Source organism: Photinus pyralis, unplaced genomic scaffold (assembly GCF_008802855.1).
Source record: "Photinus pyralis isolate 1611_PpyrPB1 unplaced genomic scaffold, Ppyr1.3 Ppyr1.4_LG7, whole genome shotgun sequence".
Classification (NCBI taxonomy): Eukaryota; Metazoa; Arthropoda; class Insecta; order Coleoptera; family Lampyridae; genus Photinus; species Photinus pyralis.
Window position 1 is genome coordinate 18,629,633 of NW_022170738.1, and position 14,100 is coordinate 18,643,732.

General features: G+C 37.7%; 1 protein-coding gene across 1 annotated transcript; it reads left to right on the forward strand.

Annotated features, from left to right (window-relative positions):
• The first annotated feature begins 4,854 nt into the window (after positions 1-4,854).
• LOC116177280 (pro-resilin-like) lies at positions 4,855-5,740 on the forward strand. The gene is made up of 3 exons (XM_031496213.1): positions 4,855-4,932; positions 4,986-5,231; positions 5,282-5,740. Exons 1-3 carry the CDS (start codon positions 4,927-4,929, stop codon positions 5,549-5,551), a joined length of 522 nt encoding a protein of 173 aa, XP_031352073.1. The 5' UTR covers positions 4,855-4,926; the 3' UTR covers positions 5,552-5,740.
• The last annotated feature ends 8,360 nt before the right edge of the window (positions 5,741-14,100 follow it).

The following is a 14,100-nucleotide window of genomic DNA, read 5'->3' on the forward strand; positions in this document are numbered from 1 at the left end:
AAACCGAATAGGAGTACGGAAGATGAAAACGGAAAACTGTGGGAACGTAAGTGGAATATTTGAAACGGTGTCGAAATATGGAAACTGAAACAGAAAACGCACAGTGAAAAACAAATCATTTTATATTTTTTTATTTATTAAATAAAGGGAAAACACGTATAAATTGTACACAACTCTTGTGCAGATAAAGCGCATTTGTTTAAACCGAAATAGCTTTTGTTTTGACATCACCAACGTATATATTTCTTGCAGACGTCTCAATCGCCCTTTGTGAGTACCCTCTTCGGACAATCCGTTTTTGAGGTATACGTATAAGGGAATATACCCGATCACGATAAGAGGTCGAGAAGAAGGGTAGAAATTAATTCCTTTCGTTGATACCTTTCATTAGAGTACCATGAAGGATAAAATTAGTTCCCCCCCCCCTTCCCCTCCACCTCGTACCTTGATAAGAGGACAGAAAGAAGGGCAGTAGTTGATAGTAAACGGTTCCGTTCGTTGAGACCATTAATTAGAATACAATGAGAGATAAAATTAATTTTTAACCCCCCCCCCCCCCCCCCCTCTCGCCCTCAGAGCCCGCGCTCACTGATCTCCGAAAAGAGTTGCCACGTGGAAGTTCTAGTTTCCACAAAGCAATTATTTCGATGAGACCTTTCATTAGAAACCGATGAAGGGTAGAACATGGTCCCCCCCCCCCCCCCGTAAACGCGAAAAACGTTAATCTTGAAGGGAAATTAAAAATGCAATGTGAAAAGGGTCATTGCAAAGACAAACTGAAAAGGAAGCGGCAACCGGAACTGGAAAGCGGAAACACGGGACGGAAACATGTAATGGAATATAAACAACTCGACAATATAAAAGGGGAGAGAAAATCGAGACTGAAAAACTGAAACGGGAATGGAAATATGTATGTAGCGACAATGGGGAACATAAACATAAACGGACGTCCAAAAAAAAAGAGAGACGGAGAACATAAACATAGAAAAAGAGGAAAACGGAAACGGCATATAAAAACGGGAAAAGTAAAAGGGGATATGAAACGGAAACAGAAAGGAAACGGAAACTGGAAATGTAGCCGAAACAGGAGCCAAACAAAATCTGAAATCTTTAACGGAATAAACCGAAAAGAAAAACGGAAACAGAAACTGAAAACGGAAAGTAGAAAAAACTAAAACCCACCCATGGAAACTGAAAAACAAAACGTACAGTGAAAAACAAAGACTAAAACGGAAACTGGGAAAGGTATGGGCATGGGGAGCGGAAATTGAACCATGAACCGTTAGTGGAAGTGGGGAACAAAATGCGAAAAGAGAAATCTAAGCATAACGGAAACTGGAAATGTGAACCGAAAGAGTGATGTAGTTCCGGAGCCTTTGTGACTCAGACAGACAGACAGACATCAAGAGCGCAAAAGTGCACTTTTTATTTTTTGAAAGTGAAAGTGCACTAGAAAAGGAAAACGGAGAAGGAGAAGGAAATGGCATATAAAAAGGGGAAACGTAAAAGAGGAAATGTAAACCGAAGGAGAAACAACGAATGGGAAACAAACTCTAAAAACCTTTACGGGATAAGGAAAACAAGAACCGAAATTATAAATGGAGACAGAAACAGAAAACTGGAAAACAAGACACAAAAACAAGGCAAAAGAGAAATGGAAAATGAAAACCGTAAACGTAAGGGGAAAACGTGAATCGGTAACAGAAACTGGGAATTGAAACAGAAAACACAGTCGGAAACATTAAATAGAAGGCGGAAAACAAACACTGAAACGTAAACTGGCAACGGATATGAGGAAGCGGAAATAATGAATGGATACGGAAATATAAACAATGTGAAACGAGAAGGGGTGAAGCGAAATTAACAGGAGGTGGTAACCGGAACTGGAAAGCGAAAATTGGCGAACGGAAATACATAACGGAAATGGAGAATAGAACACGTCCTGTTTTCGTGTCGCCACAGGAGAACGGAAACGGAAAACGAAGACGGGGTGATGAAAAAGGAAACGGAAACGGGAAAAGCAAAAAAAAACGAAAAATAAAAAAGAAAAATGGGAAGCGGTAAAGCGACAGGAAAATAGAAGCGGAAACCGCAACAGAAAATGGGTGAAAATAACGTAAAACCAAAACGCAAAACAGAAACGGAAAACAAACGGCATACAGAAATGGAAAAGTGCGCGTTAGATGTGAAACGAACGTGGGAAGGTGAAAAAAGAAATGGAAACTGAAAAAGGAAACAAACACGAAAAACGAAAATAGAGAGAGTACGGAAAACAGAAACAGCAAATGGGAAACAGAAAAGGCAAACAGAAACGTGAGACGTGTTAACGAACAGCGAAAACAAGAACAAGAAAAATAGAAACGGAAAAATTAAAACGCAAAGTCGAAGCTAAAACGCAGACTGAAACGAATTCGAAATTGAGAAACAAAACGGAAACGTAGAGAAGAAATGGAAACGGAAACAGGTCCTGGGAACCGAAATCGAGTGTAACGGAAATAGGGAATAGAAATGTAACACGGAAACGGGGCGCAAAGGAAGGAAACTGGCCAAAAATATAAAGAAAAAATCGGAAAAAGTAGGCGAATAACGGAAACAGAAACCAAAACAAAAAACGCAAAAGAAATACAAAACCGAAAACACAAAATACGAAAAAGGGAAACGTGAAACGGACACTGGGAAATTACAACAAGAAAGGGAACCGGGAAACATAAACAGGAAGTGGAAAGAAAAGCTGAGAACGATGATGAAACGGAAAACGGTGACTAAAATGGAAACGAAAACAGAGAACGGAAAGAAAACTAAAATTAGAACCGAAAGCGAAGGCGCAAGAAGGTAACAGAATGCCAAAGACGAAAACGTAAGACGAAGACCGACAATATAAACCGAAAAGGAAATTGGGAAAAAAAGATCGAAACGAAAATGGACGACGGACAGAAAAACAAATCCGAAACGGAAAATGAGAATGGAAAACGGTAGCAGAAAACGGTTGCGGAAGACGAAAATGAAGGAAAATGAATCGAATTGCGCATGCGCAAAACAATTTTTTTTTGATTCGGCGTTCTACATACAAAATTTCATGCAATTCGGTTCATAACCAACGAAGATGTCAAAAGGACCTTCTTTATTTTCTGGCCTACATTGCCAATTCACGAACTCCGATCTACAAATTTGATAACGAATCTATCTGCAAAATTCCATCGTAAACGGTCCATCCGTTTTCGTTTAAATCGATGGATATGGAGCCATCGAGCGAGCGAGCGACCGAGCGTTCGTACGATTGAGAGAGAGCATATTAAAACTCGACGCTAAAAGGGAAAACGTAAAAGGAGTTACGTAAACCAAAAGAGGAACCAGGAAGGGGAAACAAAAGCTGAAAAGAAACGCGGATAAACTAAAACCAAAAACAAAACAGAAACGGAAAACATAGTCGGTATACAGAAATGGAAGAGTAAGCGTTAAATGTGAAACCACAGTGGCAAGGTGAAAAAAGAGATGGAAACTGGAAAGTGAAACAAACGCGAAAAAAGAAAGTAGAAAGACCACGGAAAATTAGAAAGAGCAGATGGGAAACAGAAAAAGCAAACAGAAACGTGAGACGTGCTAACGAACACGGAAAACAAGAACATGAAAAATAGAAACGCAAAAATTAAAACACAAATTAGAAACTAAAGGGGAATCAAATTCGGAAACTAGAGACGGAATTGGGAAACATAGAGATGATTAGGAAATGGAAACGGGACCTGGGAACCGAAACCAGGTGTAACGGAAATAGGGAACATAAAGCAAAAACCGGAAAAAAAAGACGATTACAGAAACGGAAACCAAAACAAAAAAAAACGGAAAAAGAAACACAAAACCGAAAATACAAAGCACGAAGAATGGAAACGTGGCAGCTTGTGCAAACGGCAAACATAAGCGGCAACGTGCCAAAAACGAAAACGGGAAAAAAAGATCGAAACGAAAATGGACGACGGAAAGAAAAACAAATCCGAAACGGAAAATGAGAATGGAAAACGATAGCGGAAGACGGAAATGAGGGAAAATGAAACCAAAAATGTAATTCGAGAACGGAATGCGGAAACGGAGGATGGGGGCGTAAAATGATATTGGAAAGGCCTACTCTGACGTCGTGAGCGGCGGACAGGGACGGAAAACGAGAATGGAGGTGGAAGAGTGGAACGAAAAATAAAAAGGAGGATAGAAGAAAAATTGGAAAGGAGAAGGCGTACGGAAAACTTGCACCGCAAACAAAAGTTGAAAACGAAATCCAAAGAGAAAATCGAATTATGGGGAAAGAGAAAGAGAGAAGGCGACGACGACGACAAAGACAATGACGGAGACGAAGGCCATGCCATTGTAACATTACCTGTGTAACAATTGCATGATTACCTACCCCTAATCGTTGAGTTGTCATTTTAAAGTCTACTGAAGAAGCTGCAATAGCAAGCAGACAAGGAAGGCATAGAAAGAAATCTCTGTATGCGATTTGGTAATGTTGCCAAATACTAACTAATACGATAATTAGTGCAATAAGTGCAAACGTAATTTAATAAACAGAATCGGAAGATGCGAGGAATTCGACTGCTGACCCACTTAAGCTTAACGTAATCATTTTGTTCGTAATAGCATAAGAAGAAGAAAAAAATTTAAATTACTTATTAAAGCGCAAATTAAATCGCGTAAACACGTCCAAATTACATCATATAACTTATTCACACTTCCACCTGCGGTTAAATAAGGATGGGGGAATTTCTTTTAGTGATGGTACTGTAGCAAGGTTTTAGGATGAAAGTAAATCATTTTGTTAAAGATTACACCCACTATTGCACTTTTTGGAGTATATAAGCGTCCGCGAAAGATTCACACAATCAGATCATCTCGTTTGCTTTTTACATTCGTGATATACTTACTTTATAGTGCTAAAAAATGAAGGTATGTGCGTTCTCGGTGTTTCCAAAACCAAAAAAAGTGTATTTTAAATTTAGGTCATTCTCGTTTTGTCCATAATTGGGTTAATCTCGGCGGAGCCGCCCGTTAGTTACCTACCCCCGTCGAATCAGTACGGCGCGCCGTCGGGATCGTTTGGATCACCCTCTTTTGCTTCCCATACGGCTGCGATATTGAGACCCAATGCACAATACGGCGCTCCCAATCAACAATACGGCGCTCCCGATGGCGGACACAACGGTGGTGGTTATGGAGGACATCGCGGATACGATGACGGACCATCCGTAAGTCACTTTCATTTCGTTACATAACTCGAGCGTAACGCACCTTACAGGAACCCGCCAACTACAACTTCGAGTACCACGTCTACGAGCCCAGCTACGGCAACGACTTCGGCCACCAGGAAGCGCGCCAAGGAGACGTAGCTCAGGGTAGGTACTTCGTACTTCTTCCAGACGGCAGGAAGCAAATCGTCGATTACATCGCCGACTCGAATGGATACAAACCGAAAATCTCGTACGAAGGTACCGCCAACGGTGGTGGATACGCGGGCGCCGGTGGATACCAGGGCGGCGGCGGCGGAAGCGCCGGTTACCATTATTAGTCTAATTTTAATTCGCGTCGATTGACACCGTTTCATCGATCTCCTAGTAATCAAACGGTGTCCCAACTATGTACAGCTTGGCAACTGTGCATAACTTGTAAATAGCCAGCCTATACATACATCAATGGTATTCGATTCATAAAATCGGAATCGTAAGAATATTTATTTAAAACTGCCATATTTATGTATCTAGAGTATTATGTGTAAAAGTATTATATTTTTGTAAATAAATTATGCATTATAAACCCGGCGCTTTTCATTGCAAAATACAAGAAAGTGAATCGCACACGCAACGCGTTTAATTAACGGAGCGATGAGGATTTCTACATTCACATTTGGAATGGCTTCATATAGTAACTTTTATTTTGTAGTCGTCCCATAAAGAGGCGGAAGATTAGCAACAACGGAAAACGGGATCGTTTGCTTCCAAAACAAGACTGTTGAAAGGAGCGTGCAATGAATTTTAACGAATTTATGCCCCGTGTTGTAAACTGGTCATAAAAATACGAAACGCGATATGGTTCGAAGGACCAATTAATATCGAGGGTCTGGACGGACTGCGGATAGCCTTTCTGCACGGAATAGGATGCAGTCGTAGAATCTCAATCTTTGAAGAACATTTTCAAAAATATATAATACATATAATATAAATAATATAATATAATAAATTTCAACTAGGCCTCTAAGTTGTATGTGTCATTACGTTTGTGCGTTACTTTTATTTGTCTCTCTTGACTTGGTGAAGTGGTTTGAATAAATATTACTATTATTATTATGGTCGGTGTTTCTTGTGAGAACTCAGGTCTAGCCTGGTTAACTAATCGCTCGTCCGGTGAAGTTATGTCGGGTCCTAATAAAAAAAATTCACACACGCACATTGGAAATCTAGGGATAGTATGTAATTCATACTTACCAACATAGCTATTGATGGGCACAATAGCCAACGCTATTAGGAAAGAGGAAAACAAAACAAAAAAATAATTATAATAATTCCTGTTTAGCAATTTTATTAAATGGAGTTTATTGTGTAAGTGTTTCTTTGGCTTTGCGTTTGGGTTGAATACGAGTGGGTTGTGATAACGTGGTGTGCTTCGGTGAAGAAGGAGTTATGTGTTTTTTAACTGTGCTAGGGCGTGTAACTTTATTGGGTGGACCTGTCTTTGTAGTGCATGTTGCGTTACTTGTATTTATTGCGTTTGTTTGTTCAGGAAGTTGTGTTTGTGTGGTTGGTTGAGTTAAGGGTGAAGATACTAGAGTATGCTGTGTGTCATGTTGTGAGTCTAAAGTGCTGTTTAGGTTTTTGCGTTTGGGTTGAATACTAATGGGTTGTGATAATGTGGTTTGTTTCAGAGGTGAATCTCTGATTGTAGTATATGTTGTATCATTTATTGTACTTGTTTGATCGGTAAGTTGTATTTGTGTGTTTGTTTGGGTTAGAGGTGGAGGTGGAGCGAGTACTGTTATTTACATCTGTACGTTGTGGATCATTTGTGTATGTAGTATCTTGTGTTATGTTTAGAAATTTACTCCGGTAGCACGAAGAATAAGGGGAACTATAACAGTAGATTTCATTTTCCATTGCGTCTTAAGCTCGATAGCTATATCGGTGTATTTGCGGTGTTTTTCTGCATGTGTTTTAGTTAAGTTGTTCGTGTTGGGGATGGCAATGTCTATAATACAAATGGATTTTTGTGTTTTATCTATAAGTGTAATGTCTGGTCTATTATTGTGGATAGTTTTGTCTGTGAGTAGTGTCCTGTCCCAATATAATTTGTGTGTGTTGTTTTCAAGTATGATCTGTGGCGTGTATTTGTAATATGGTGTCTTATCTGTTATGAGATTGTGTTTAAGAGCTAATTTTTGATGTATGATTTTAGCTACCTGATCGTGTCGATGTTTGTATTCTGTTTGTGCAAGTCGTGTGCATGCCGATATTATATGTTGGATTGTTTCTGATGTTTGTGAACAAAGTCGACAAGAATCATTTGTCACTGTCTTTATGTATGTGTTTTTTTATAGTTGCGTGTGTTAATGACCTGGTCTTGTATTGCTAACATGAAACCCTCCGTTTCCGGGAAGATATCACATTCAGACAACCAAGTGTGCGTTGCTATAGAATCAACACAATCCTGACTAACCTCTTGTGGAAATCGTCCATGCAACGGCTTTTGGTTCCATGTCTGTAAGTTATTTGTGATGTATGTAAGTTTGGATGGAGGTGGGAGTATATTAGTTTCGTGTAGGTTAAGTGGCGTGTAAGATTTGTCTGCATATGTTACTGTTTTGTGTAGGACTGAAGTATCTGTTTTGTTATAAAAGTATTGTCGCAAATTGTGTATTTGTGTTTGGTGCAATAGTTGTATATCTGTAAGTCCTCCACCTCCTTCCGAACGAGGAAGGTAAAGTCGTATAGTAGAGGAGTGAGGGTGATGTATATGGTGTTTTGTTAATAGTGTACGTGTGTTTCTCTGTATTTGTTCTAAATCTGTATTTGTCCAACGTATAATTCCAAAAGAGTATGTAAGTACTGGTGTGGCATAAGTGTTAATAGCTTTGATTGTATTTCTACCGTGTAATTTTGTTTTAAGTATACTGCGTACTCTTTGTAGGTATTGTGTGATAAGTGTTTGTTTTATACTCGTATGTTTAATGTGTGTGTTTTGCTGAAAAGCGAGATACTTATAAGTTTCATTCTCGTCCATGGAATTTATGAAATTACCCTGTTCTAGCTCATAATCTAAAAGTTGTCTTTTACCAGCTGTGATGTGTTGTGTTTTACATTTATCGATTCCAAAGTCCATTTGTATGTCACGTGAAAATGTTTCCGTAATGTGTAGAAGGTGATTAAGTTTTATGCTTGTGGAAGAGTATAATTTCAGATCGTCCATGTAAAACAGGTGTGTAAGGTTGTGATATATTTCGTGGTTATGTTTAATATTGTACCCAAAGTTAGTAGTGTTTAACAAGTATGAAAGTGGATTAAGAGCAAGACAAAACCAGAGCGGACTTAAAGAATCGCCTTGAAAAATTCCTCTTTTAATTTGTATTGGGTCAGTAATAAGTTGTGTGTCATTTAGTGTAAGTGTTAACGTAGTGTTCCAACATGACATTATGTAATTGTATTATTGCTGACTTTGTATATTGAGAGTACTTCTTGTAACCAAGAGTGTGGTACTGAATCGAATGCTTTTTTGTAATCAATGTATGCAGTGTGTATGTTTCGTTTGTTATGTCTGGATTGTTCAAGAGTCTATAATGACTTGCTCTTTACAGCCTCTGGAATACCTACTTGGTACACCCTTTTTGTTCTTCGTATAGAATGTTGTTATCAGTACAGTGTTGGTATATTTTGTTTGTAATGTATGATGTAAGGATTTTGTATATTGTAGGAAGGCATGTAATTGGTCTATATTTAGATGGGTCTTGTGTATTGTTGTCTTTTGGGAGCATGTAAGTGATACCTTGTGTAAGGGATGCAGGAGTGCGGTAAGAGTGAGTGTAGGTAAAATATTTCCACCAAAATTTGTGAATGTTATCAATACCTGAACTTTTCCAGTTATGTAAGTGATTAATAGTTTGAATGATGTCTGTTGTAGTGATGTTTACGTTATTCATAGGGGTAATGTATTCAGTGCGTGTGGTTTCTGTGGTAATCCACGGGACGTGTGGATTGCATTTAATGTCTTTGGTCCATAAGTCGGACCAGTATTGCTGCAGTGAGTGTAAAGATTGATATCGATCGAATGGCGGACGTGTAGTTGTTAGTGGCGTGTGCGCGTAAAGTTTCATGATTTAAGCCGCTCCATTAATAATTTTATATAATTTAAAGTGTGTTGCTGATAAATTAACTTAACAGTGTTCTTTTTAAGTAAAAGATAAATGGCGGCGGTGCCTTATTAATTGTTTATATAAAGTGCGCACAACTTCTAAGCATCGTATACATGCCTTACGCTTTGCGATCACAAGGTCAAGAACTTGTAATGGCAGGTGATAGTGAAAATCAACCTTCAAATAAAGATATAATGCAATTCTTAAAGGAATTAAAAACGGATTACGCTTCTAGAGAAGATGAACTTATCAAATCCTTAAACGTATGTCATGATTCATGAAAAACTCGATGAAAACAGCTTGGAACTAAGTAGACTTAACAAGCGGCTGGATGCATATTCCGAAACAATAAACAATCTTAAAACTGAAACGGCGAGTTTACGACAGGAACTATCCTCTTGTTACACACAAATAGATAATCTGGAACAGTATACCCGCCGAAACTCTATTGAAATACATGGAGTGCCGTATATGAAAGGAGAGGATAGTTACGCAATTGTGCAAAAAATTGCATCAGCGCTCGCAATTCCAATAACAAAACAATCAATTGATGTTTGCCATCGTTTAAGAACCCCAAGTGAGAAAAATCATGCAGCGATTATCTGTAAGTTTGTAAATCGTTACACCAAAGAAGAGTTTTTAGCCAAACGGAAAGTCAAAAGGAATTTATCCACAACAGATATAGGAACGACCATCGGTAGCACCATATAAGTGAACGAAAATCTGACTCCGCACCGTAGAAAGCTGCTTTTTAAATTACGTCAACTTCAAAAGGAGATGAAATTTAAGTTTACGTGGACCAAAAATGGAAACATTTTCGCTAGGAGAGATGAAGAATCCCCTATTCGCTGTATTCAATCCACTGAGGATCTTGATCTTATTAAGTCCGGGGGTCTTTAGTATGAGTTAGTTTTGCTTCTGAAACTGTTTTTTTTTTATATGTTATGTTTAGTCAACCATATATTCACCTTTATATCAAGAAATGGTTATCATTCGATTATTGTATGTTTATCAATCACCGATGTTAAATTTTGTTTTGTTATGGAATAATAATTTTAGGTTATTGTCATGTTTGCGTACTTAAATATTGCACATTTGAATGTTCGTTCTTTATTGGCACATTTTTCAGAATTCAAAGATATGTTGCAGGCAGCCAGTTATGACGTACTAGGAGTTACTGAAACCTGGCTGACGGATCAAATAAATACTGACGTAATTCAGATTCCGGGATACAATTTCATACGTATTGACCGAATTACTACCACTCGCGGGGGCGGGGTAGGTATGTACATAAGAACCGATTTACATTTTGATGTACTGCCCATAGATCCTAATAATCAAATTTTAGAACAACTGTGGATTAACTTAAAACTGAATAAAACAAATTTAGTCCTCGGAGTAATGTACAGAAGGCAGGAATTTGCAGGTGCTGAATTCTTTGAAGCTTTTGAGGATTCACTATCCATTGCGATAACGTACGGTAGTCGTATTCTTTACATGGGAGACCTAAACATCGATCTATTGAAAGTTGATCACGCTCTTTCGATTCAGATGATGTCTTTGTTACACACGTTTGGTCATAAACAAATCATAGATGTGCCGACGCGGATTGGTAAAACTTGTAGCACACTTATTGATTATATGGTAACTTCCGATGACATTGATGTATTAGAATCCGGTGCAACTTGTATGGATGGTATTTCAGACCATCACTTAGTATACTGTAAATTTCCTACAATCTGCTTAAACAGTTATAGTCCTACTTATTACACTTACAGAGCTTTCGTAGATTTGATATTGCCGCATTTGAAAGTGATCTCATGTCACATGACTGGCATCAAATGTTTGCATTAAATAATATTGACGAAAAGGTAAACTTTTTAAATTTAAGGATACTAGCTACATTTGATAAGCATGCAAGTCGTAAAACTGTTAAGATCACCAGACCGCCAGCCCCCTGGCTAACCGACAATATCAAGTTTATGATATCTTTAAGAAACAAAGCTCTCACCAGATTTAGGCAAACTAAAAAACCAAGTCACTGGGACTATTATAAACAGCTGCGTAATTATGTTACCCATGCGGTGCGATCCGAGAAAAAAGCCTATATTCTCTATGCTTGCCATAATGGCGGTATTACATCATCAACCACATGGAGGAAATTGAGGCAGATGGGTGTAGTTGCTTCGAGAAACAAAGGTGAAATCCCTACAGCTCTTTGTGATGTAGATAAACTTAACCAAGCGCTTACGACACTTTCGGGTGTTAGTGGAGTTTGCGATACTGAATTACTAAACTTTTATAATGCTAACAGGGTTAATACATTTAAGCAACCATTTTTATTTCAGATAGCTACAACATCCGATGTCGTAAGCGCGTTTAACGCTATTAAATCTAATTCTACGGGATCTGATAACATTAGTTTACATATGTGGAAATTGTGTCTGCCACGTTTATTACCCTATATTTTGCACATAATTAACTCTTGTTTATTAGATGGATCATTCCCGTTACCCTGGAAGGTGGCTAATGTTATACCTTTACCAAAGGTAAAAGTGCCAAATGGGTATGGTGATTTACGCCCGATTAGCATATTGCCATGTATATCTAAAGTATTAGAGAAAATTATGTCAGCTCAAATTAGAAGCTATATTGAGAAGGAAGGAATTTTACCAGAAATGCAATCGGGTTTTAGATCAGGCTATAGCTGCAATACAGCACTCTTGCATGTTACTGACTCAATTATGTCCGCCATTGATCGAAATCATCTAGCAGTATTGATTTTACTAGACTACTCTAAAGCTTTTGACGGACTTAATCATGACTTATTGATCGCTGTTCTTAGGTATATTGGTTTTGATGCCATGTCGACACGTATGGTTGAAAATTATATTAGACATCGTACTCAACGCGTCATTTTTAAAGATACTGTGTCTAAACCGCTATCCTTGATCAATGGCGTGCCTCAGGGATCCATTTTGGGACCATTGCTTTATGTGATCTACACTAGCCAGATTACCAAATCTCTAAGCAAATTGTGCGTATCACTTATACGCTGACGATACCCAATTGGTTTATACATTTGGTGGGTATGATATAAATCAAGCCAATAGAATAATAAACGTAAACTTAGATCGCCTAATTAAAACATCAGAAAGACATGGGTTGTTAATAAACACGTCCAAATGTTACGTGATGCTTTTTGGCAGAGTCAAGACCAGAAGTGATACTATTGATAGCATTAAAATCAAAATCAAAGATAAATTATTACCTGTGGTTGACGATGTAAAAAACTTGGGTGTTACCTTTGACTACCAGTTACGTTTCAAAAAGCACATCTCTGAACTTCTTCGTAGAGCATACTGCAATCTAAAACTAATATATAGCAATAGGCAGTATCTTAATCGAAACCTCGATCGAAACATTAGAGCAATTTTATGCGAAGCACTGATTTTATCGCATTTCAATCACTGCGATACTGTGTATGGCCCATGCTTAGATGTCAGCGATGTGAAACGCATTCAACGCATGCAAAATTCCTGTCTTCGTTTGATTTTTGGTGTAAGGAAGCACGATCATATTAGTAATAAGTTAGTTGAAGTCAAATGGCTGAACATGGCTAATAGAAGATTATTACATGCTGCCACCTTGTACCATCGTATCATTACTACTAAAGTTCCACCGTACTTGTACTCCAGGATTGCGTTCAGTGGCGATGCACATAACGTAAATATTAGGTCAAAAAATGTTTTGAGACCACCTAGATACTACACTACTATCTTCCAAAGATCGTTTACGTACAACGTCTTTAAATTGCATAACTCCCTTGCGTATGAACTGAAAAACTGTACAGTAAAACAGTTTAATAATCGTTTTAAAAAGATATTATATCTGAGTCAGTTATGATTTAGTTAGCTGCTAGTATCACTTTCGTACCATAATCATTTCATATCATTTTTCTTTTTTATTTATTTATTTCTCTTAGTTTGGTTTTGATTTCATGATTTTCTCATTCAAATTTACCCAATTTTTTGCTTTAGTTGGTATGAACTGCTTATCTGTTGCCATTACAGTTCTATAATGTATAAAATCTAATGAGAAGGGGTTAAGTGGTAGAACAGACGGTAGTTTATTCTACGTGTCTGAACTTCGCCCCATTGGGTTGTACAAAAGTATAAGGGTAAATCTATATTAATTTTAATTTTAACCAATCTGTATCAACTCAATAAATGGCTATTATTATTATTATTGTCGGTGTTTCTTGTGAGAACTCAGGTCTAGCCTGGTTAACTAATCGCACGGATTAAAATCAAGTAACGATTAGTGTCTGTGTCTGTGTCTGATGAAGTTATGTAGGGTTCTATTATAATTATTATTATTATGGTTGGTGTATCTTGTGAGAACTCAGGTCTAGCCTGGTTAACTAATCGCACGGATTAAAATCAAGTAACGATTAGTGTCTGTGTCTGTGTCTGGTGAAGTTATGTAGGGTCCTAAAAAAAATAAAAGAAATAAATAAATAAAATAAAAATTCACACCCTCACATTGAAAATCTAGAGATAGTATGTATTTCATACTTACCAACATAGCTATTGATGGGCACAATAGCCAACGCTATCAGGAAAGAGGGAAACAAAACAAACAAACAAAATCATTATAATAATTCCTGTAATTTTATTAAATGGAGTTTATTGTGTAAGTGTTTCTTTGGCTTTGCGTTT

What these genes read in the sequence shown, in the direction of transcription:
- LOC116177280 (XM_031496213.1), top strand. An exon ending in GATACGATGACGGACCATCC is followed by an intron (nt 5,232 to 5,281) that starts GTAAGTCACTTT and finishes CGCACCTTACAG; the next exon opens with GAACCCGCCAACTACAACTT.